Source organism: Cnephaeus nilssonii (genome assembly GCF_951640355.1).
Source record: "Cnephaeus nilssonii genome assembly, chromosome: 13".
NCBI lineage: Eukaryota > Metazoa > Chordata > Mammalia > Chiroptera > Vespertilionidae > Cnephaeus > Cnephaeus nilssonii.
In genome coordinates, this window is record NC_137084.1 from 41188456 (window position 1) to 41212806 (window position 24351).

Consider the following 24351-nt stretch of genomic DNA (forward strand, 5'->3'; position numbering starts at 1 on the left):
AAATCAATAAAAATCTTTTTAAATAATCTAAAATTTAAAACAGTTGCACAACTCTGTAAATAGTAAAAATGTTAAACTTTTACATATTCAATGGGTAAATTGTACTATCTGTAAATTAAATTATAATAAAACTATCACATTAAAAACACAAAAATTACTGGACATTACATAAGGAAGGTGGGGAGAGTACATATGCCCAAATTACTCTTACCTTTAAAAAAAGAAAAAAATATGTTTGGGGAAAAAGATAAATTAGTAGTAACACCAGAATATAAATAAAAATATAATCAGCAATCTATAAATTTGGGGAATCTGTGAAATGTAGAACAAAGATAAAATAACATTGAAACTGAAAGCCCAAAATAAGTTCAGGAGAATATTGAAGGGGAAGAGGGGCTACTTGAAGAGATGCTCTAAATTCTGAGTGTTGGATTAGAGGACTCTAGTGAAATCTCAAGTCATTTCACTTCTCTTCCTCTCACCCTAACTTACCTCTATTTGTGCCATATTTTAGATCACAGAGAAACATGCCTATCTGGGGGGGGAAAATAGTGATAGAGAATTTTGACCTTAAATTTATTTCTGTAACCCCCAGCCTTCTTATTTAAAGTTAAAGTGATCTTTTGGGATGATTTTATCCAAGCATAAGACTCAACATTTTAACTCCTGTAAGTGGCATTTTACTCATCTATTTAATGACCAGAAATAGAAAATTTAAAAAATCCATCTAGTTCTTTGCTGCACTGGGATAGAGAATTTTCAGCACAGCCCTGCGTATCTGTTTGGTCTTCACACTGTAAATAATGGGATTCATTACAGGGGGGATCAGCAGATAGGCATTGGCAATCATAGTATGTACATATGGTGGGGCATGTTTCCCAAATCTGTGAACAAAGGACAAACTGATCAATGGGATATAAAATGCAGCAACAGCCCCAATATGGGAGATACATGTGTTGAAGGCTTTCTTCCTTTCTTTTGAGGATGCAATGCTAAGGACCGTCTTAATGATCAAAACATAAGAAAGGATGATCAAGATTGAGTCTACTCCAGCAGTGGTGATCAGGGCAGTCAATCCAACTGCACTATTAATCCTGGTGTCTGTGCATGAGAGCTTCATCACATCTGGGTGGAAACAATAGGAGTGGTGGAGCACGTGGTTGCGACAGTAAGATAGTCTTTTCAGAAGCAACACCAAAGGAATCTGTATTAGTGTCCCTCTGGTGATGATTGCTACTCCAATCTGTGCTATTTTAAGATCAGTTAAGATAGAGGCATATCTAAGAGGTTTAGAAATGGCCACAAAACGATCAAAAGCCATGGCCAACAGCACTGAGGATTCCATGACAGTGCAAAGTTGAATGAAAAACATCTGTGACAAGCAGGCATTAAAGCTGATCTTCCGGGCATTGAACCAGAATATACCCAACATGGTGACTAGGGTGGATATGGACAAGCCGAGGTCAGTGGTGGACAGCATGAAGAGGAAATAATACATGGGTTCGTGGAGACTGGGCTGAGTGACAATGGCAAAGAGAATCAGGCTGTTTCCCGAGAGGGCTGTTATATAGAGAAAGCAGAAGGGAATGGAGATCCAGATGTGGAAGGCTTCCAGCCCAGGAACACCAGTTAGCAGGAAAATGATGGAAGAGGATGTGGTATTCTGGAACATTGACATGTTGAACTCAAACTGCAGAATCTTAATCGGGGTATCCTGCAATGATATATCATATTTCTCTAAAATGCAGTCAACTTGAAATTAATTATTTCACCAGATAAACATTTATGAAAGACAATCTCTATATTATATAAAAAGCTCATAAAGATTGGTTAAAAAAGAAAAACTAAGACTACATCTAATCAAGGAGCATAAAATAGGAAATGAACAATTATGTGAGGATACAGACTTTGTAACAAACAAATCTAACAGTGGCCTAATTTATTTAAATTCACACGTCTGTTCAGGGAGGTTTACCCATTCACTTCTTGATTTCACTTGTTTGGCAGTCAATAAATATTTGTTGAAATATGTCTATAGAGTTATACAAAATTTTAGATGAACAGCAAACAGTATATGCAGTGATTCAATTTAGTCAATAAAGTAAGTTAACTTCCAGTGACCCAAAAAGAAATCTTATCTTTATCACCTGAGTACTTTCTGTCAATCAGGTTGATTATATCTAATCATAATGAAGAGCTAACATTTGTTGAGCCCCTACTATCTGTTAGTAGTTGTGATAATATCTTGTATGAACATACATCCTATTTGCAACCCCATAACTTTGAACTGCACCTAATTAACTTTCATACCACATAACAAGTATAAACAATCAAGACAATGACAATCAGGACTATGAGTATAGAGAGTCTCAAAGGTCAGTATTACGGATATTTTGATGTTATGAATGTTTAATTGGCATCCCAAATTAATTTTTTAGGATTACATATTCTAAACTGATGGGTTCAAGCATGGACTGATATATATATATCAACTGAACAACCTACAGGATGTGTTACTAAACAGTGTGTGTCTGGAATTCTCTATCTCTAAAGTAATGTTAATATATATACTGATATATATACTGCATAGAATTATTGTGATGATTAAATTAGTTAATATATGTGAAAAACTTCGCTATCTCACTATAATGTAAAAAATCACCAAATATTAGGTATTGTCACTTTTAAAAATTAAAGTTAACATTATACAATAATTTCTTTCACTTCATTTTCCACTTTTATTTGCATGTCCCTTATACTTATCCACATGTCTTATCATCTGATAGCAGAGAGAAAATATATGTTATCTGTCTGACTTAGTGTCCCTGATTAATATTTTCTTTATGTGTTCCCTTATTCCTCCACATCTATGATTTTCTCAACCTTTCTTAATCCCTTCCTTAATGAGAAGAACTCTATGCTCCTTTTCAAAGACAACACTACCACCCGGCTTCTCAATCACTTTTGGAATATGTTTAGTTTAACATTAAATTACTGGGTACATGTTATAATCCATACAATAGGGATATAGAAGCAAATTAGACATGGCACCTGTCCTCAAGGATATCAGTCAAAGGGTAGGATAGTGAAGAAAACAAATGTGTAAACAAAAAAGTAAAATGCAGTATGATATACACACTAAAGGGTTTGTGTTTAAAATACAAAATACTCAGATTAAGATTCTGCAGTTTGTATATATGAAAACGTTGTATAAGGAAAGGTCAAGAAAGGCTTTCTTGAGGACATGAAGATAACTTGTGCAGGAGATGATAGGTAAAAATCACCATGAAGATATTCTAAGCATGTCCAAGATATGTGGATTTCGGTATTCTAGAATGCCACTATAGTGTGAGATACGTGTTAAAAGGTCGTGTTTAAAGGTAACAGGGATCCAATATGGAATTATCTTTAAGATAGTAAGGAATGTGGGAATTATTTAAACACTAAAGAAAGAATGAATATAGGATCTCTTTCTACTCCGGGAAGTAACTCCATCATTTGTTTATTTTTTCTTTGATTTATATTCCCTTTCCAATCTCACATTAGCATAGTTTGTAAACATGCCAACTTTATTTTCACCTTAAACACAATGTAAAACAAAAAACAAACATAAACACACAATAAAAAAACTAACAACCCTCTCTTATTAACCCTGCTTTCCTGTAGCATGAATATCCTTCTTTTAACCAACAATTTATTGAACATTTGTTCATCCTCATTTCCCTCTTTAATGGTTCACACATATAGTTGAAATCTGGCTTCTTTTTAGACTGAAACATACTCTGTCGCATTAGTTCTCTGTTTCTGCATAAAAACTAGCACAAATGCATGACTTAAAATAAGACACATCCATTATCTCACATTTCAGTAAATCAGACATCTGAGCACAACATAAATAGGATCTCTGCTCAGGATCTCACATTGAGCTCCTTGTGGTGTAGGACTGAGGTCTCCGTTTTCTTGCTGCTGTGAGCTGGGGGTAGCTCTTAGCTCCCAGACATGTAGAACTGTCACAACATGATATTTGCATCTTCTAATCCAGTAGAGGAATCTCTCTGCTGTTTCTTGTCTCTTTTTTTTTTATTATTATTGATTTTTTTACAGAGAGGAAGGGAGAGGGATACAGAGTTAGAAACATCAATGAGAGAGAAGCATCAATCAGGTGCCTCTTGCACACCCCTTACTGGGGATGTGCCCGCAACCAAGGTACATGCCCTTGACCAGAATCGAACCTGGGACCCTTGAGTCCGCAGGCCGATGCTCTATCTACTGAGCCAAACCGGTTAGGGCTCTTGTCTCTTTTAAAGGCTCAAATGATTAGGTCAGTCTAATCCAGCATAATTTCCTTTTTTATTAATTCAAAGTCAAATAATCAGGGACCTTATTTACATCTGTAAACTCCCTTTGCTATACAATATAACATAATCACAGACGTGATACCCCATCACATTCATAGGTTCACTCACACTCAAGTTGTGGGTTTTATACTGGACAAGGACATAGGGGGCAGGAACCTTGAGGGCCCTTTTAGAATTCTGCCTACACAACTGTCTAGGTCATTCAACCTCCAAACTACTATAGATTCAGATCTTACATAGCCTTTGATTGACCATCCTTATCCTCCAGTTCCATCACCTCCATCTTATATAAAACTCTCATTAGTTTTTGCAGGAACTACCACAATATTCTCATAAGTAATTTCCCTGTCCTGAGTTGCAAGTGTTTCCAAATTTTCCATAGTGACATGAACATAATCTCAAAAGCACATCTTCACATCACTCCTTATACAGAGCTCTTCACTGCCTTCAGCAAAAGGTTAAAATTCTTTACCTCTTTACTACAGCAGCCAAAGATCTTTCCAATCTCACCAAAACCTACTATTACTGCTACCTAACCTCTTCCCAAACCCATATAGTCAACCTGGGATTTTCCTACTTCAGCAAACTACCAAATGTAGCAAGTTCTTTCACAATGCTGTCATTTGCTTTATTCACGAATTTCCCACTCTTCTTTGAATGAGCCTAAATTCTAAATTCGAAAGACTCATTATTTTCTCCTTTCGTGCACTTATCAATTCAACATTAATTTGTTTACTTCTGGAAGCTTTTTGTGGCATCACCTTATCTATGTCAAGTCAGAAGGAAATGCTCCTTCCACTGGAGCCATTCTTTTTTATTTATATATCTGGAATAGTAGTTGTTCCATTGTATGATCATAGTTTTTTAAAAATATGCCTCTTCCACTAACATAAGGTACTGTCAGGTAGATAATTGCTTATTTATCATCTATTCCCAGTACCTTTGCACTGTATTGTGCAGTATGAGAAGATAATAGATACTTTTTGATACAATTTAAACCCAAAACTCATTATTTGTTCCATTGGTTCATTTAACAAGTCAACATTAATTTGAACTGACCAAGAACTCTAGAAATATATCAGGATTTCAACACAACAGCTTTGATCATTTAATTCATGTCATGTAGCCTAAAATTATGCATGTGACTATTGGAAGAATCTCATTGAACTCTCTTTTATTCTCACAAAATGAGTACTGTGTGTGTTGATTTGGTTTTTCTTTGTTTTTTAATATATTTTTAATTTATTTCAGAGAAGAAGGAAGAGGGAGAGAGATAGAAACATCATTGAGAGAATCATCTTCGATTGGCTGCCTTCTGCACACCACCTACTGGGGATCAAGCTGGCAACCTGAGCATGTGCCCTGACCAGGTATCGAACCATAACCTTCTGGTTCATAGGTCAACACTCAACCACCAAGCCACAACAGCCTGGCTGTGTTGATTTTTTTTTGACAGTCAAATATGCCTTAATATTTTAAGGTAAACTTTTATGTGCCTCCTTCCATTTTTTTATCATTATCCTCTCCTTATATGAAGATAATATTTCAGTCCCACTGTAGGAACATGCTGCAGGTTCTGTGCAGGAATACTTTGAGTTGTCTCTCTCCCCTGAACATAGAAAGCCATTATTATGGTTATAGGGTTGGCAAACCTAGATTCAAATGCTGGCTCTGCCACCAATTAGCTGTGGTTCTCCAAATAAGCACATTAGAATCTAGTTCTGTGGAATTGGAAGCTTACCAAAAGCATTAATGTTTAAGGATTAAATAAGATAGCATTTATAAAGCATTTAACCTGCTAACTAGTACATGGTAGGCATTTAATAGTGGTAAATGTGGATGAGAATGATGTGGGTGGTAAATGATGGGGGCAGTAAAGCCATCTGTTCTTAGGTGATGATTTTGAAATGTGGCACAACTAACCAGAAAACTCACAATTGCAAGGGCAGGCTGGGGACTTTCCAAACATCAAGACACATGGTACACAGATCAAAGAAACCCAATCAGACTATAGTGTCTCCAAATACAGATTTCAGGAAAAAGCTTTCTATAGTTTTCTCTAGGCAATCATGAGAGCTCATGGCAGTTAATACATCTTTCCCACTCTTAAAGGGAACCAGTATGTGTAAAGTCTGATGTTTTCCCTGAATGCAGCAGTTTTACTTACAAAGTATGAAGATGTGGTCTTTCCTGCCCTGTTTGCCAGGAAGGGCCTCAAGAGCTGGGGAGGTGTTTTCTTCAGGGATGTGTGGTATATATAAGCACCATGACCCAGGCTGCCTGAAATCTCTTAATCAGAAAACTCCTGGGAAATAGTAGAACTATTCTAATGCAGGGATCTCTATTAGCAAAGCTTAGGAGCAAGGGTAGCTTTCCTTTTATGTTTTTCTTTTCCTTTTCACAGTATCCCATTCTCTTTCTTTTGCCATATGTGTGTGTTTGTATGTGTGTGTGCATCTTCACATATTGCCTGAGAATGCTGCTTAAAAATTTTTTTTTTTGGGGGGGGGGGGATTGGCAAAAAATCTTCAGAGAATTATTTTTAAAACTTGAAAAACTTTAAAGTACATTAAAATTAATAGGCAATATCAATTTTAGATATAGAAATAATCATAATGAAAATGTGTAAATATTCCCCTACTTAATTTTTATTGTTGTTGTTTAAGACTTCATTTTTTAGAGCAGTTTTAAGTTCACAGCAAAATTAAAAGGAAAATACAAGGAATGTCCAAATACACCTTGCCCCCACACATACGTAGCTTTCCCCATTAGCACCATCCCCCACTAGATGGTACATTTGTTACAACTGATGAACCTATATGGATACATCATTATCACCCAAAGTCCACAGGTCACCTGAGAGTTCCCTTTTCTTAAATTCTGACTCTTAAACCACCCCTGAGTTTCTTGCACTGAAACTACTGAGCCAATATAAATAACTATTTTTGGAAAGATATATTCATTTAAATGCCTCTTTCCTCCCTCTGGGAATTCTTTTCTATAACCAGACCACCAGGAACATATAAATAGACAGCTCCCAGGACTAAGTCTCATATCCATTACTATCACAACATGCATTGGATCTCAGTTCTTTTTTAAGGTGGAAGAACTAAGGCTAAGATTAGAAAACTGAGGCTCAGAGGAATCATGTTCTCACATTCACCCAACGAGTCAATAGCAGATTTAGGAACTGAATTTTCTCCTTTCTGACTCCAAATGCCATGTTTTCTACCAGTCCTTACTTTAAAAGAACTTAATTTTTAAAAAATTGTCAAATGAATGAACACGTGCTCATGACTGTATTCTATATTTGTAAAAACTTTTAAACATTGCAATTATTCTTAAGTTAACATAATAAAGGAATCTCTTGAATATATACTACTGAGTTAACCAATTTCTGAGCTGTTGGTTGCATAAACTATCTGAATATTATACAGTCCCTGATGTATTCAGAAAATTTTTCAATGCACTAAACACTGACCTCGTGCAAAAAAAAATTCTTGGGTGTAGAAGGGAAAGTTATTCAACACTATCCTGTGCTCTTTGAAAAGTCATCCCAGGAAGTAGCAGTCTTTAGTTATTATTTATTTACTTACTCATTTGTTTTTTAATAAATTTGATGTGTAACACTGTGTATATTTAAGATGTAGTGTGTGTTGCTTTGCTACATTTATATATTGTAATATGATTCCTAACGTACCAATATTTATTACATTAATAATTATAGCATAATATTATTGTCTGCATCCATTATACTGTGTTATTAGATCTCTATGACTTTTTTACTACTCATTACAAGTTTGTTTCCTTAAACACAATCACTCTTATCCACCCCTACTCCCTGGTAATCACCATTTCACACTGTTTTTTAAAGGTTTCGTTTTTTTTAGATTCTACATATAAGTGATATCATACAGTCTTGTCTTTCTCTCTGTGATTTATCTTACTTTACTTAGCATAATGTGTTTAAGATCCACTCATGTTGTCACAAATGGGAGAATATATTCCTTTTTCATGGGTGAACAATATTCTATTGTGTATATGTACCACATTTTTTTATCCATTCAACCATTGATGGGTATTTGGGTCATCTTCATATCTTGGTTATTGTGAATAATGCTGCAATAAATGTGGGAGTGTATACATCTCTTTCAAATCCTGTTTTCATTTCCTTTGGGTGGAATTGCTGGATTATATAGTGGATTTATTTTTAATTTTTTGAGGAACCTCCTTCTTTTTTTCTTTTTAATTTCTTTATTGATTGAGATATTATATATTTGTCCTCAACCCCCCATTACCTTCCCAACCCTCCCCCCCCCCCCCACACTCATGCCCTCACTCCCCTGTTGTCTGTGTCCACTGGTTAGGCTTATATGCATGCATACAAGTCCTTTGGTTGATCTCTCCCCTTTACCCCCACCCTCCCCTACTTTCCCTCTGAGGTTTGACAATCTGATAGATACTTCCCTGTCTCTGGATCTTTGTTCATCAGTTTATGTTGTTCATTATTTCCCATAGATGAGTGAGATCATGTGATATTTATCTTTCTCTGACTGGCTTATTTCACTTAGCATAATGCTCTCCAGTTCTATCCATGTTGTTGCAAATGGTAGGAAATCCTTCATTTTTAGTGCAGCATAGTATTCCATTGTATAGATGTACCACAATTTTTCCTTATTGTTTTCTATAGTAGTTGGACCAATTTATAATCCCACTACAATATATAAGGGTTTCCTTTCCAGCAAATCCTTGCCAGAAGATACTTGAGCTGATAGTCTTGAGAAGATAGGCTTTTAAAGAAAAAAAAAAAACCTTTAAAAAAAAAAAAAAGAAGTCCTTCTGTCCTAAGGTAAGGGAAACAGTCCCTACTTAATCTTGCCCTCTTAAACCATCTCTAAAGAGGTTCTCTTTTGCGAAGAATTCATGAGGAGTTCTCAGGAAGACAGAGCAATCAGATTTAAGAAAGAAAACCTTAATGAAGAGTTCAGAAGCTGCCTGGTGAGAGACATTTACCCAGCAGGAACACAAATTCCTAGGAGAGAACTCTAAATAACTAGGTCCTGCTAACCTTTGTGCCCCAAATGACAGAGTATGAAGGGCAATTTTTTTTCAGTCTAGCTCACTCTAATTCCCCAAAGGATAATCCTAGAGATGAATTTCAATTCCACTTCTTATTCAATAGCAATTTGACCCTGAATAGCTGCAAGTCAAAGCTTTAATAGGGCAAAAGTAAGAGACAAATGGTGTTAATGAATATCCCATGTGTTTGCTCACCAGTGGTTTGCCAGTAACACAGCAATCGTAAGACATAGAACCAGGTAGGAAAGGAGTTGCTCAGTTTTTCTTTTATGATTATGAATATGTTCTAAAACTTTTTGTGGTAATAGTTGCACAACTATGTGAATATAATAAAAACCATTAAATTTTGCACATTCAATTGATAAATTGTGTTGTGTGTGAATTCTATCACAATAAGAAGATGAATTCAAGTTTATAAGGCAAGTGGAGAGAGCACACCTGCCCAAAGTACTCTCGCCCTAGAATGGGGAGAATTTGAGTTGAAATAAAGATTAAATTAATAGTATAACTGGATAATAGTATAATTAGTTATCTATAAATTTGGAAAATTCATGAAAAATGGAACAAATGGTTAAATAACATTGCTAGATGAAACTACTGCCGGAATTTTATACAGGAGAATACTGAAGGGAAAGTGGCAGCTATTAAAAGGGACGTTCCAAGTACTGAAGTGTTAGATTGGAGAACTCCATTTAAATATCTGTGGAGTCCAATGAAAAAAATATGTGGAATCTAATTTAATGAACAAAATAAACTGATGAACAAAGTAGAAACAGAGGCATTGATACATAGAACAGACTGACAGCTGTCAGAGGGGTGATGGGTTGAGTGGCTGGGTGAAAGAAGGTGAAGGGATTAGTAAATTACCAGTTCATCACAATAGAGTGGAAGCATATAGAAACATGCTTTTTCAAGGTACAGTTGTAACTCATATTGGTAGATGATAAAATATGAGTTAGAGAAGACTTTGTAAAGATATGGTAATCTAAAAATTTCCTAAATTATCTTTGCCAAAACCGGTTTGGCTCAGTGGATAGAGCATCGGTCTGTGGACTGAAAGGTCCCAGGTTTGATTCCTGTCAAGGGCATGTACATTAGTTGCAGGCATATCCCCAGTAGGGGTGTGCAGGAGGCAGCTGGTCGATGTTTCTCTCTCATTGATGTTTCTAGCTCTCTATCCCTCTCCCTTCCTCTCTGTAAAAAAATCAATAAAATATATTTAAAAAAAATAAAAATTTCCTAAATTAGCTTAGGAAGAAATATTTTGAGCACAGCCTTACGAATTTGCTTGGTCTTTACACTGTAGATTATGGGATTCATTACAGGAGGGATAAGTAGGTAAACATTGGCAATGAGAGTGTGCACAAGGGGAGGGGCGTGCTTCCCAAATCTATGCACCAGTGACAAGCTGATCATGGGGATGTAGAAAATGGCAACAGCACTTATGTGTGAGACACAGGTTCCAAAGGCCTTTTTCCTTTCCTCTGGGGAGGCAATGCTGAGCACAGAGTGGATTATCAGAACATAGGAGAGGAGGATCAAGATGGAGTCTAAGCCAGCAGTAGAGACAACAATGGACAGGCCAAATGCACTGTTGATCTTGGTGTCTGAGCACGAAAGCTTCATCACATCTGGGTGGAAACAATATGAATGGTGCAGAACATGACTATGGCAGAAGGACAGACGCTTAAGGAGCAGAAGTAAAGGCACTAGAGCTGTTGTTCCCCTAATAACTATTGCAAAGCCCACTTTGATGATCCTTGAGTTGGTTAAGATTGTGGCATATCTCAGTGGGTTACAGATGGCAATGAAGCGGTCAAAGGCCATCGCCAGGAGTACTGAGGACTCCATGAACGTGAAACCATGGATAAAGAACATTTGGCCAATGCAGGCATTGAAGCTGATTTCTCGAGCATTAAACCAGAAAATACCCAGTATGGTGACCAATGTGGAAAGGCACAATCCTAGGTCCGTGAAGGATAGCATAGAGAGGAAATAGTACATGGGTTCATGAAGACTTGACTCAGTGATGATGACAAACAAGATCATTCCATTCCCAGAGATTGCAATGGCATAGAGACAACAGAATGGGATGGAGATCCAGGCATGGTAAGTTTCAAAACCAGGGATGCCTGTAAGGAAGAAAACTGCAGGGTGGCAGATGCTCTGATTGAAGGATGGCATGATGAGTGAAGGAAGTAGATTTCCCTAGGGGAAAAAAGCATAACCTGTAAAAATAGGGAAGAAAATAATTTTCATTTTATTCTATCCTATCTAATAAAAGAGTAATATGCAAATTAACCATCACTCTGCTACACCCACAAACCACGTCCACCAGCCAATCAGGAGTGAGTATGCAAATTAACCCAACCAAGATGGCTGCGGCCACGGAGCAAGCAGGAGGCTTGGGTTTCCCCGGCAATGGAGGAAACCAAGCTTTTTGCACACCCTGGCGGGTCCAGGCCTCCAATCAAGGCTACAAAGTTTCAATTACAGAAGATAAATAAATCCAAAAAAAAATGGCTGCAGCCACAGAGTGAGCAGGAGGTTTGGCTCCGCTGAAGGCTACAAAATTTCAATTATATAAGATAAATAAATCCCAGATACCAGGACCTCCACTTGGGTAGCTGGGGGCCGTGGCTGGCCTGCAAACCACCACAGGCCCCTCGCCCAGGCCACCCCACACCCCAAGGGAACCCCCACCCTGATCCGGGACACCCTTCAGGGCAAACCAGCCAGCCCCCACCCATGCACCAGGCCTCTATCCTACCTAATAAAAGAGTAATATTCAAATTGACCAGCACTCCAACACACAAGATGGCTGCCCCTATGTGGTCAAAGATCCTGCCCCCATGTGGACACAGATGGCCACCACAAGATGGCCAGCAGGGGAGGGCAGTTGGGAGGGACCAGGCCTACAAGGGAGGGCAGTTGGAGGTGATCAAGCCTGCAGGGGAGGGCAGTTAGGGGTGACCAGGCCAGCAGAGGAGGGAAGTTGGGGGAGACCGGGCCTGCAAAGAAGGGCAGTTGGGGGGGACCCAAGCCTGCAGGGGAAAGCAGTTGGGGGGAGACAAGGCCTGCAGGGGAGGGCAGTTGGGGGTGACCAGACCTGCAGAGGAGGGCAGTTAGGGGTGACCAGGCCTGCAGGGGAGGGCAGTTAGGGGCAATCAGGCTGGCAGGGGAGTGGTTAGGGGGTGATCAGGCTGGCAGGCAGAAGCGGTTAGGGGCAAGCAGGAAGGCAGTTGGGAGCCAGCAGTCCTGGATTGTGAGAGGGATGTCCGACTGCCCGTTTAGGCCCAAACCCAGTAGGATCAGACCTAAACGGGCAGTCGGACATCCCTTGAGGGGTCCCAGATTGAAGAGGGTGCAGGCTGGGCTGAGGGACACACCCCCCGTGCATGAATTTCGTGCACCGGGTCTCTAGTATATTGCATAAAGTAGGATCACTATGAACCTTGTCCTGTTCTTCAGTAGAAGTGAAGTGCATACCCAGTTATTATTTTCTTAGGTTTAGAGTTAATCTTGGGTGAAATAGAGAAAGAGACAGATCACTAAACTGTGTGAAGACACCTGGGTTTTAGCAAGACTCCCACATGTTATATCATATTTCCATCTATGTATGAAACAGGAGATTAGATAGATAATGGTAACATTTTCCAGTTTTATGATCTATGTTCATGGGCAAATAGGCTAGTTGTGGGCAACCGTACAACAACACAAAAAGCAATTCATCCTGCTTTTCTTCACTTATCAGTTTCCAAGGAAAAAACCCTTAAGAGGATATAAAGATTTATAAGTCCTTGTGTACCCAATGAAAATAAGATCTACACTAATAAAAGAGTAAGATGCCCACCAGCCAATCAGGAGTGAGTATGCAAATTAACCCAATAAAGATGGTGGGTTAATTTGCATACACAGGCACCGAGAGGCCAGCAGTGGGGCAGGTCGCAGGCATTCCACACCACCCCAGCTGCTCTGGGCCTCTGGGCAGCGTGGGAAGGCGAAAAGGCAGCTCCAGCCAGAGCGAAGGCGGTGCCTGCAGCCAGGGGAAAGAAGGCCCATTCTTGCACAAATCTTCGTGCATTGAGCCTCTAGTAGTAAAGATAATATTCAATATTCATCAGACTTCTGGTTGAACAAATACAAAACAACTATTGGTAAAAAACTAAATACTGGGAGAGAACTAATTAAAATTATTCAAATAGACCACAGTGAGTGATAGATATGGTATTAAAGTATTTAATGTTTAAGCTGTGAACCTGGTATTATTTAAGGAAAATTCTCCCTGAAGACAGATGGTCTAAAGGTAAGCTCAACAAGAACAATGAAACTCATTGGAAGCTCTCAAATATCAATTGGAGAACATATCTCAAAAGTTTCTTTTTGTTCTGTTTTTGCCAAAGGGCATTGAAAATATACTGGGGAGGGACTTCCTTAAGAAGCCATCACTGCTGGAGGATGTGAGCATGCATTCAGCCAGATCAAGAAATTGATAGGATCAAAGAAGTTCCTTATATTGATTCTTGAACTAACTTTTCAGACACCCTATTTTTATCTACAGAAAGAACGCTTGGTTGTTAAAGTCTATGTTCCTCTTTCAGTCACTGATGCATGCTTTCTCTCAACAAATATGTATATACCTACCAAATGGCAGTGTGTACAATGGACAGAACTAGCATTTGACATGGTACTCCAAGAAGGTTGATACATGACACTGAAAAGAAAATATCTGAGTGTAAGTTAACTTGGAGAGTCTCATTTCAAACCCCCCTCCCCCACCCCTACCCCCACCAGTTAACAGGCAGTAGCTTCAACTTGAGTGAAAATAACTGGTTACAGGAAATGTGACCAAGAAGGTATTTCTCTGGGCATCTGAAGAAAGGTTCAAGAGGCAGAAAGCCTCTTGAGAACTCACTAAAGGTTCAAGAGGCAGAAAGCCTCTTGAGAACTCACTAAAAATTTAATGCTGGAAAGCTTGACTTGAGACAATGCAAAAATATATATATATATAATTCACAGGTTTGGAGTAAGCATTTGGACATCAGTTGTAAGAGAAGCCTCACTTTTTCACCTGTGACATACATGCAAGAACCTCAGTGATGGCCTCCTGATAACGTTTTGAGAGTTGTCAAACTGGTGTCGATTGAAGTCACAGGAGTGGCAAAAATATCTTGGAGTAATAAAATCTAAGGGAAAGGAGGTCTGAGGAAACAGCCCTGGGAAATAGCAGTATTTAAGGAAAAGACAAAAGAAGTATCTACTGTTAAGACTGCAGAGGCATATGCCCTAGCCTGTTTGGCTCAGTGGATAGAGCATCAGTCTGTGGACTGAAGGGTCCAGAGTTTGATTCCGGTCATGGCATATGCCCAAATTGCGGGCTCCATCCCCAGTAAGAGGCATGCAGGAGGCAGCCCATCAATGATTCTCTCTCATCATTGATGTTTCTATCTCTCTCTCCCTCTCCCGTCCTCTCTGAAATTAATAAAAATCAAAATAATAACTAAAAAAAAGATTGCAGAGGCATAGCCTCTAAGGTAAAAATGACCCTCAGGAACACACAAGGACCTCATTAGTTTCTCCCAGACTTGTGACCTCAGAGCCAGGAAAAATGCCTGGCGCAATAACATCTAAAAGTGTGTGTTGAATAAAAAAAAAGGAATTGCATCTAATCATAGTTATAGACCCGAGACACTTACTATCAGGCACATATTGTGATTCCTGATATATGACTCCCTCAAATTAGATGTAAAAGTCATGTAACAAAAATTGGCATATACAGTATTAAAAGAAAAAATTACAAACTAACAGTATTCTTATTAATTTGGTATTTATCCTTGATGCTAGGACTTTGCCCAAATTTAGACATGGAGATAAAAACAGTTTTTTTCTAGATAAAGTGTTATGGACCTTTAGAATATATCTTCTTTATTTTAAAGATGAGGAAGCAGGTTTTCAAGTTAAAGCTCTTTTTATTATAGCAAATAAATTAAGAGAACCCAGTGGATTATTTAAGTGTCCAAGGTAGCCTTCATTTTTTTTTTTCCAGAGAGGAAGGGAGAGGGAGATAGATATAGAAACATCAATGATGAGAGAGAATCATTGACCAACTACCTTCCCTTCCGCACACCCCCTACTGGCCCACAACCCAGGCATGTGCCCTTGACCAGAATCAAACACAGGACCCTCTAGTCCACAGGCCAAAGTTCTATCCATTGAGTCAAACCAGCTAGGACATAGCTAGCCTTCTTTTTGAAAACAATGCTAATAATGTATTAAATACTCCTTAAGTACCAACAATTTTCTTTATTATATCTCTATCTTAGAATCCTTCTTTCCACAACTCTGCATGATTCTTCTGGAATCTTTTTTCTTTTCAACTTATATAATCAAAGCAACATAGTAGGACTATTCCAATGCATGGAACTCTATTAGTGAAGCTTCTGGGCAGGAATAAGTTTTGTTTTTTTGTTTTGTTTTGTTTTTGTTTTTAATTCTATGATTTTAAAACCACCCTTGAGTGTGTTTTTTCACTAAACCTAATGAGCAAATATTAAATAACTATTCTTGGAAAGATACATTTTAATGCTTTGTTCTCTCCTGAGGAGAATTCTTCCAGGGCTATGACTTATTCTTATAGCCAGATCACCAAGAATGTATAAATAGATTGCCCCAACTACAAAGCTTCATATCAATCACTATCACAGCAACATGCATTGGGTATTGTTGGTTACTTTTTACAGATGAGAAAACTGAGGCTCAGTTTAGAAAATCAAGGCTCAGAGGAATCATGTTACTTTCTTCTCTCTGATTTCAAACCACATGTTTTGCCACTCTTTATTTTAAAAGAACTTCAACTTTAAAAAAAAACCAAAAAACTTGTGGAATGAACATATGTTCACAACTTCAAGACTGCAGTCTACATTTTAATGACTATTTTGAACAATATAGAAATTATTTTTTAAATTACATAATATATGAATACATATAATATGTAAATATGTTAAATATATACTACTGAGGTTACCAATTTCCTCTAAACTGTTGGTTTTATAAACTATCCAAAAATTATACAGCCCCTGATGTATTCAGAAAAGACTTGGATAAACTACAATACTGACCTCATGCAAAGAAGAATTCTTGTGTCTGGAAAGGGAATTTGCTTGATCCTACCCCCTGCTCTTTGAAGAGTCACCTCAGACAGTAACAGCGAATCTTCTTAAAACCAGATAGAAAGGTGCTAAGGCTGGGGAAACAGTCTCTCATCAGTCCTGCCCCATCTCCAAAGGTATCTCTTCTGCAGAAGAACCCAGGGACTTCTCAGGAATGGAGAGCTATCAGATTTGAGGAAGAGACCCTTTATAAAGAGCTCAGAAGCTGTATTAGGAGAGGCCTTTACCCAGCAAAAACACAAATTCCTAGGAGAGAACTCTATGCAGCTGTGCCCTGCTAATTCTTTGTGCCCCAAACAACAGACTATAAAGGGCAACTTCTTTTCAGTCTAGCTTCACTCGTATTTCCCTAAAGGAGAGTCCTGGAGATGAACTACAATTTCAGTTCTCATTCAAGAGCAATTTGACCTCTGAACAGCTATAAATCAAAGCTTTGCATAGTGCAAAAATAAGAGATAAGTGTTGTTAATGAATCTCCCATGAGTTCACTCCCCATTCATTTGCCAGTGCACAGCAATCATAAGACAGCCCATATAGCAAAGAGTTGCTGAGTAACTATATTCACTGACACTAGTGCAATACTATGTGTTTCAGAGCCCAAGACCTTTTCTGTGCATTATGAATATCTTGGGGGTTGTTACTAACTTGTGCACAGGCATAGGAAATGACAAGCATATAAAAACATGCTCCACGTTATATGTCATTAGGGAGATGCAAATTTAAAAAACAATGAGATACCACTACACACGTGGCCAAAATCCAGAACACTGACAACACTGAATGGGGGACATCTGAACATGGCACGCTTTGCTCACCTCTGAGCCTTGTCTCATCCTGTTCTCCATGGCAATACATAGGTGTTTATTGATTCCTCAATTCTGCCTCAAATTAACTCAAAAGATATTTTATTGTTATAAAATTTACATTTATATTACAATTAAAATAGCTTTTTCCAGCCCTACCTGGTTTGGCTCTGGATAGAACGTTGGGCGGTGGGTTGAAGGGTCCCGGGTTCGATTGCGGTCAAGCGTACATGCCCAGGTTGCGGGCTCAATCCCCAGTAAGGGGCATGCAGGAGGCAGCCAATCAATGATTCTCTCTCATCATTGATGTTTCTATCTCTCTCTCCCTCTCCCTTTCTCTCCGAAATCAATAAAAATATTTTTTAAATAGTTTTTTTCCTAAGTTTTCTTATTTCAAAATTGAAGATAAATTAATTAAGCTGGATATTGTGTGTGGGTTTCAATTTCACTGGGTTTTGTTTTGTTTTTGTGCTTGTGTTCAATTGCCTTGCTTTGTGGTTTCTGAATATACTGCTCAGTCTGCCTAGGGATGAAACACTACATCTGCCCACTGCACTTAAAACATTTTCTTAACCTTTTATCATCTCCTTGCACAACCCTCTACTCTCCTACCTTCCTTCCTAGCTCCCCTGGAAATAGTTACTTCACACCCTTTTCCATCTAGTAGATCTTTGTAAAACAATGTAATACTTGGCACAGCTTTTTATGCCAAGAAGTACATTTAATTAGTTATTATTCTTATTTCCTCATATCTCCTTTTAGCAAATATATTTGATTAGCCTCCCTTGAACACGAGGCTAGGTTGTCCCAACACTTATGTTATCTACATGCATTCTCAAACAGGATTGTCACGTGAGTCCCTTAGCTATCTTGCAAAAATGCAAAGTATCATTTAGTACATCTAATAATTTGCGTTTCTAACAAGCTTTCAGGTGATATCAATACTATTGTTCTTTCAGTAGCAAAGATCTCTATTGATTCCCATTTTAGAGTAACTATAACACTGTTTTGTAATTCCTAATGTACTTAACTATGTCCTCCACTAGACTTTGTAATATCTGGGGCAATGTCTATTGTGTTCACTGTTGCAAGTCAGATCTTGTTTAAAAACAGATATATAGATTTTATACAATATTTTTATAATAATGAATGGAGAATGTTGGTGGAAGCATATACAAGACATGTTAGAAGCAGAGAGGAATGGGATAAATAGGAATAATCAGAATAGCCAGAAGTTGAATGAGAGGTAAGAATGAGCTTCTTTTCCTTATCCACTAAAATTGAATGGTTGGTGTTGGCCAAATCAACAGGGTAGAACTGCTAGTAATTTGGCATGGCGAGAGCCAGGAAAAGAGGAAAATGAGACTTTTACCAGACCATGAAGGGTCAGAAAGGTTATAGAACCCAGGTATTTTTTTGTAAATAGTGGCATAAACAGAATAACCATTGACGTAGCAACCATTTGTTGTTATTATTGTTTGCTTGCTTTAGGTTTATTTCTACAATTTGAATACATAAGCCCCAGGCCACTTACTCCTATCTCATCCTCTCTTTTTCTTTCAGAACTTGCACTATTTATTGACTTATAAGACTCTCAGCCCTGACTTCTGCTTTTCTGTTTCCTGCTTCAGCATGACCATCCATATCAGCTGCTACATGCATGAATTGTAAAGGTTGTATAACATCTTACAACTGAATATAAATCCTTTACTTCTGTGTCACTGAGAATTTTTGTTACCTGTAGTTTTGACTACTGTGAATAATGCTGCAATCAATGATCCTCTCTGTAAAACATGGCCTGTGCCTCTGATATTTTGCTTTGGATGAACTGCTGGAAATAGAATATTATGGGCCTGTTGAAGCAATAATATACTGGAAAATTCACTTCCAGAGAGTTCATACAAATATCATAAAACAGTGCTTAGTCCACCAAACACAGAAACATAACTCTGTGTATTGTAAGGACAGAAAAAGGCCTCTCTCCTCCTTTGCTGTGGCCTTCCACAAGTTATGAGAAGCACTTCGTAGTTAGATGCCAAGATTGCTGGCTCCCCTGATTCAAGCTGCCCCTCTATTCAAACAGGGGGAGGAAATAAGACTATACTCTCAAGGTTGCATTTTTGCACCCCCACACACACACTGTTTTAACAACTCAGGGATAATTCACAACAGGGAGCCTCTAGTTAGTAGAAAGTTCCCTCCCCCCACCCTTTCAGATAAGCCTTTTTGAATTCTTCATAACTTTTGTGCTAAGCTTGTTTCACAGGCTTGGGAAAAATACTCATAAGATACCTCCTTAGGACATTTGCTGGACTGTCTCTTGGAATGCAAACAAACTAAATTTTTAAGACAACCCTCCCTTCTGTCCCCATTAGCTCAACTTCAACACAATCTCCCTTCCTTTCTTGTCTCCTAGCAACAGCAACTGCTGGCTCTTTCAAAAGTGCAAGCCACTCTTTCTTCCCTGCCCTGTATTGACTAGCAAAACACAGGCCCTTTTTTACCTTAGAAAGTAAAATAAATTTCCTCTGCATCTCTTCTCTTAGTTGTGAATTCCTTCAAGCCCACATCATTGGCCAAACCCTAACATGTATTATGTTTTAAAAAAATATTTACTGATTTTATAGGCAAGAATATTTCACTATTGACTGTAGTAAAATGTTGACACTCAGTAGATAATATTTATTGCGAGTCCCTATGGCACAGTTTTCTTGTTCCTATTTCTGCTCTTCCTGTTTGGGTTAACAAGTTTGGAAAACATTAATATGAAGGTAAATGACGTCACAGACTGTGGTATGTCTCCTGGGGTGAATGGTATTGACATTGACCACTGCATATTCCTGTTGCTAAGTGATTTTATTGAGGGACACTTTGCTCAGACTTTTAAAAGATTGAATCAAATTACCAGAGACTCTTCAGCTAGGCTGGGGAGAGGAGGGCAGTGAGAAGAGCCATATTTTGAAAGTAGTGTGCCAGTGTGTGTCGGTGCTGTACCGGTATGCATACCAGTTCCAAAAGCTTGCACCAAGCGCTGGCGCAGAACGTACTTGATAATCCTGTAGTAACTATTGCTCTGAAAATAAAAGTCACATTCTTTCAGCCAAAGTAAAAATAAATGTAATCATTCCCAAGTCATTTCTGAAACTAATGGGAAATCAGTCACTGCCCTAGAATTTGCCCAGCCTGGTAGAGAAAATGTTTTCAAAGGTCTCAAGGAGTTCATTGTAAGGAGGCACCAGAGAACAAAACTTCATGTGTCAAATATGAGTTTACACAAGTGACAATGTGTTAGCAAGCATGTGTGCTGTAGGGTTTAGAATGACTTGAACAGGAATTAGTATTATAAGGAGGATGTGAAGATTCTCTAAGCCTTAGAGTCTAAGGAATGAATTTTAAAAACTGAAAAGGTCTCCAAATAGCCCAAGATTTGAATACTAGTTGTGACACTTATTAATTGAGAGACCTAAATAATTACTTAAACCCTTTAATCCTTGGTAACAGAATAAGTCAAAGTAATAATGGATTCTTATACCAAACTTATTATCTTCCAGTTGCGTAGGTCAAAAGTCTGAAATGAGTCTTACTGAGCTAAAATTAAGGCATCTGCAGGGCTACATTCCTTTCTAAAGAAATAGAATAAAAACCCTGGGAGAGAATAAAAACCCTGTGTTTTCTCCTTTTACAGGCTTCCCACATTGCTTGGCTCATGATCTCCTTCTGTCATCTGCAAAGCCAACAACAGTGAATCAAGTTCTTCTCATGCTATCATCTTTCTAGTTCTCTACTTTTAAGGATTCATTTGCTTAGATGAGACCCACCCACATAATCCAGGATGATCTCCCCATCTCAACATCTTCAACTTGAATCATATCTGCAAAGTTCCTTCTGCATGTAAAAGTAACATATTCACAGGTTCCAGGCATTAGGATGTGGACATCTTCATGAGTCATTATTTTGCCTACCATAAACATCTGACATAATAGATTGGACATAGAATGCATAATATGATATTGTTTTGTTGTTACTGTTTTTGTTGCATTATAAAGAATAAAATTTCAGGCCAAGATATTTTCCATGGTGAAACAGATTGGGTGGTGGGGAGATAAGAATGGAAACCAGGAGAATGGTTAAGAAACTGCTAAAATTATCCAAGTGGAAGATACTTGTGATTTGGATAGGGGAAGCATTTTTGGAGGTGATGAAGCATGATTAAATTCTGGTTATGTTTTCAAAGATATTGGAAGGATTTTCGGGTTTTTATACAGAGTGCAGGATGCAGAAATCAAGGGTGACTCCAATACTTATATGCTCAAGAGTGGTCCGAAAATGGTGGGAATGTCTGAGGTTCTAAGGGAGCCATAAGTCTACATCGATCTACAGGGACTATTTACTAAAGACTAAAGAGGGAAACAGGTATCTCACATCAGATGACATTGCTGGCCAGATCCATCTACCCAAATTCTGTGATATAAGATCATCAAAATTTGAACACAGATGGGAAATATCTCAAACTATTGTGATTCGTTTTCTTCTACCTAGTGGGGTGGGCTTTCAAAATAGAAAATAGCTTGAATTATAGAAAAGTAAATAAAAGTTTATTTCTATACACCTAACTTGTGGACTGAGATTTTTACCTACTATATTCATAAAGCACTTGGTTCATGCCTCAAAGATCACTTTATTATTGGTTATCAACACTGATAATCATTGGTTACCTTGTCTGTTTTCTACACTAAACTGGGAGACCCTGGGCAGTAAAAACTATGTTGTATTTTTTTTTAATTCCCATTACTTAGCATTAGCATAATGTTTGAAATATAGGACACCCTGTGTAAATATTTACTAGATACTTGTATGGATAAATTAGTTATATCAAATCAGAAAATGTGTTGTTGTTGTTTTTAATGTAATACATGTTAGGTTTTGGCCAGTGACGTAGGCTTGAAAGAATTCACAACTAAGAGAAGAGATGCAAAGAGGAAATTTATTTTACTTTCTAAGGGAAAAAAGGGCCTGTGTATTATAGTCAATACAGGGCAGGGAAGAAAGAGTGGCTTCTTTTTAAAGAGCCAGTGGTTGCTGTTGCTAAGAGCCAAGGAAGGAAGGGGGACTGTGTTGAAGTTGAGTTGATGAGGAGGAAGGGATGGTTGTCTTAAAAAGTTACAGTTTGTTTGCATTCCAAGAGACAGTCCAGCAGATGTCTTAAGGAGGTGTCTTATCAGTATTTTTCCCACGACAAGTGCTGGCGCGGATGCAGAGAAAAAGGAACCCTCGTGCACTGCTGGTGGGAATGCAGACTGGTGCAGCCACTATGGAGAACAGTATGGAGTTTCCTCAAAAAACTAAAAATGGAACTCCCATTTGACTCAGTGACCCCACTCCTAGGAATATATCCCAAGAAACTAGAAACACCAATCAGAAAGGATACATGCACCCCTATGTTCATAGCCGCACAATTTACCATAGCTAAGATTTGGAAACAGCCTAAGTGCCCATCAGCAGATGAATGGATTAAAAAACTGTGGTACATCTACACAATGGAATACTACTCTGTGGTAAAAAAAAAAAAGAAGGAACTTTTACCATTTGCAACAGCATGGATGGAACTGGAGAGCATTATGCTAAGCGAAATAAGCCAGTCAGAGAAAGATAAATATCACATGATCTCACTCATTTATGGAATATAATGAACAACATAAACTGGTGAACAAAAACAGATCCAGAGACAGAGAAGCATCAATCAGACCATCAAATCTCTGAGGGAAAGTAGGGGAGATTGGGGGTAAGGAGGAGAGATCAACCAAAGGACTTGTATGCATGGATATAAGCCTTACCAATGGATGCAGACAACAGGGGGTTGAGGGCATGAGTAGGAGGGGGAGGAAGGGGGGGCAATGGGGCAATAAGGCTACATATGTAATACTTTAATCAATAAAGAAAAAAATAAACTAAAATAACTAAAACAAGCTTAGAACAAAAGTTATGAAGAGTTCAAAAGAGGCTTGTCTGTAAGGGAGGGGGGAAGGAACTTTCTACTAACTAGAGGCTCCCTGTTGTGAATTATCCCTGAGTTGTTAAAACAGCAGGGAGGAGGGGGGTACAAAAATGCAACCTTGAAAGTATAGTCTTATCTCCTCACTCTATTTGAATAGAGGGGCAGCTTGAATCAGGGGAGCCAGCAATCTTGGCATCTAACTACCAAGTGCTTCTCATAACTTGTGGAAGGCCACAGCAAAGGAGGAGAGAGGCCTTTTTCTGTCCTTACAATACACAGAGTTACTAAGCACTGTTTTATGATATCTGTATTAACTTTCTGGAAGTGAATTTTCCAGTATATTATTGCCTCAACAGGCCCATAATATTCTATTTCTAGCAATTCATCCAAAGCAAAATATCAGAGGCACAGGCCATGTTTTACAGAGAGGATCATTGATTGCAGCATTATTCACAGTAGTCAAAACTACAGGTAACAAAAATTCTCAGTGACACAGAAGTAAAGGATTTATATTCAGTTGTAAGATGTTATACAACCTTTACAATTCATGCATGTAGCAACTTATATGGATGGTCATGTTGAAGCAGGAAACAGAAAAGCAGAAGTCAGGGCTGAGAGTCTTACAAGGCAATAAATAGTGTAAAGAAATGATGCTAAGAAGCACAGGTAGGTTAATGAAACATAACTGCTGTGAACAGCAATTGCTGCTAAGGAGTCAAGTCTGATTTACATTTACAAAGGGTGATGCCGTTTCACAATCTGGTATAGAATTTCATTTTTAAAAAGCCTCCTCAGAGTGGCTGTTAATGGGTATGGGATTTCTTGTGAGAGTGATGAAATTTTTTACAATTGGACTGTGATAATGCTTACTGCACAAGTCTGTGAATCTACAGACCTATTGAATTGTATTTATAAATGGGTGAATTTGGTGGTATATGAATTATATC

The 24351-nt window shown here is 38.2% G+C and overlaps 2 protein-coding genes across 2 annotated transcripts; both read right to left on the reverse strand.

The window, feature by feature from the left end:
• Window positions 1-727: 727 nt before the first annotated feature.
• On the reverse strand, window positions 728-1678 carry LOC307109569 (olfactory receptor OR51C1-like; the record flags this gene model as incomplete). The annotated part of the gene is made up of 1 exon (XM_079788382.1): window positions 728-1678. The coding sequence occupies one exon, from the start codon at window positions 1676-1678 to the stop codon at window positions 728-730; it is 951 nt and encodes a 316-aa protein (XP_079644508.1).
• A 9003-nt stretch (window positions 1679-10681) lies between these two features.
• Window positions 10682-11621, reverse strand: LOC307109609 (olfactory receptor OR51C1-like; the record flags this gene model as incomplete). Its single annotated transcript, XM_079788426.1, is given in 2 exon segments — window positions 10682-10705; window positions 10707-11621. Coding segments are annotated over 2 exon segments (939 nt in total).
• Between the last annotated feature and the right edge of the window lie 12730 nt (window positions 11622-24351).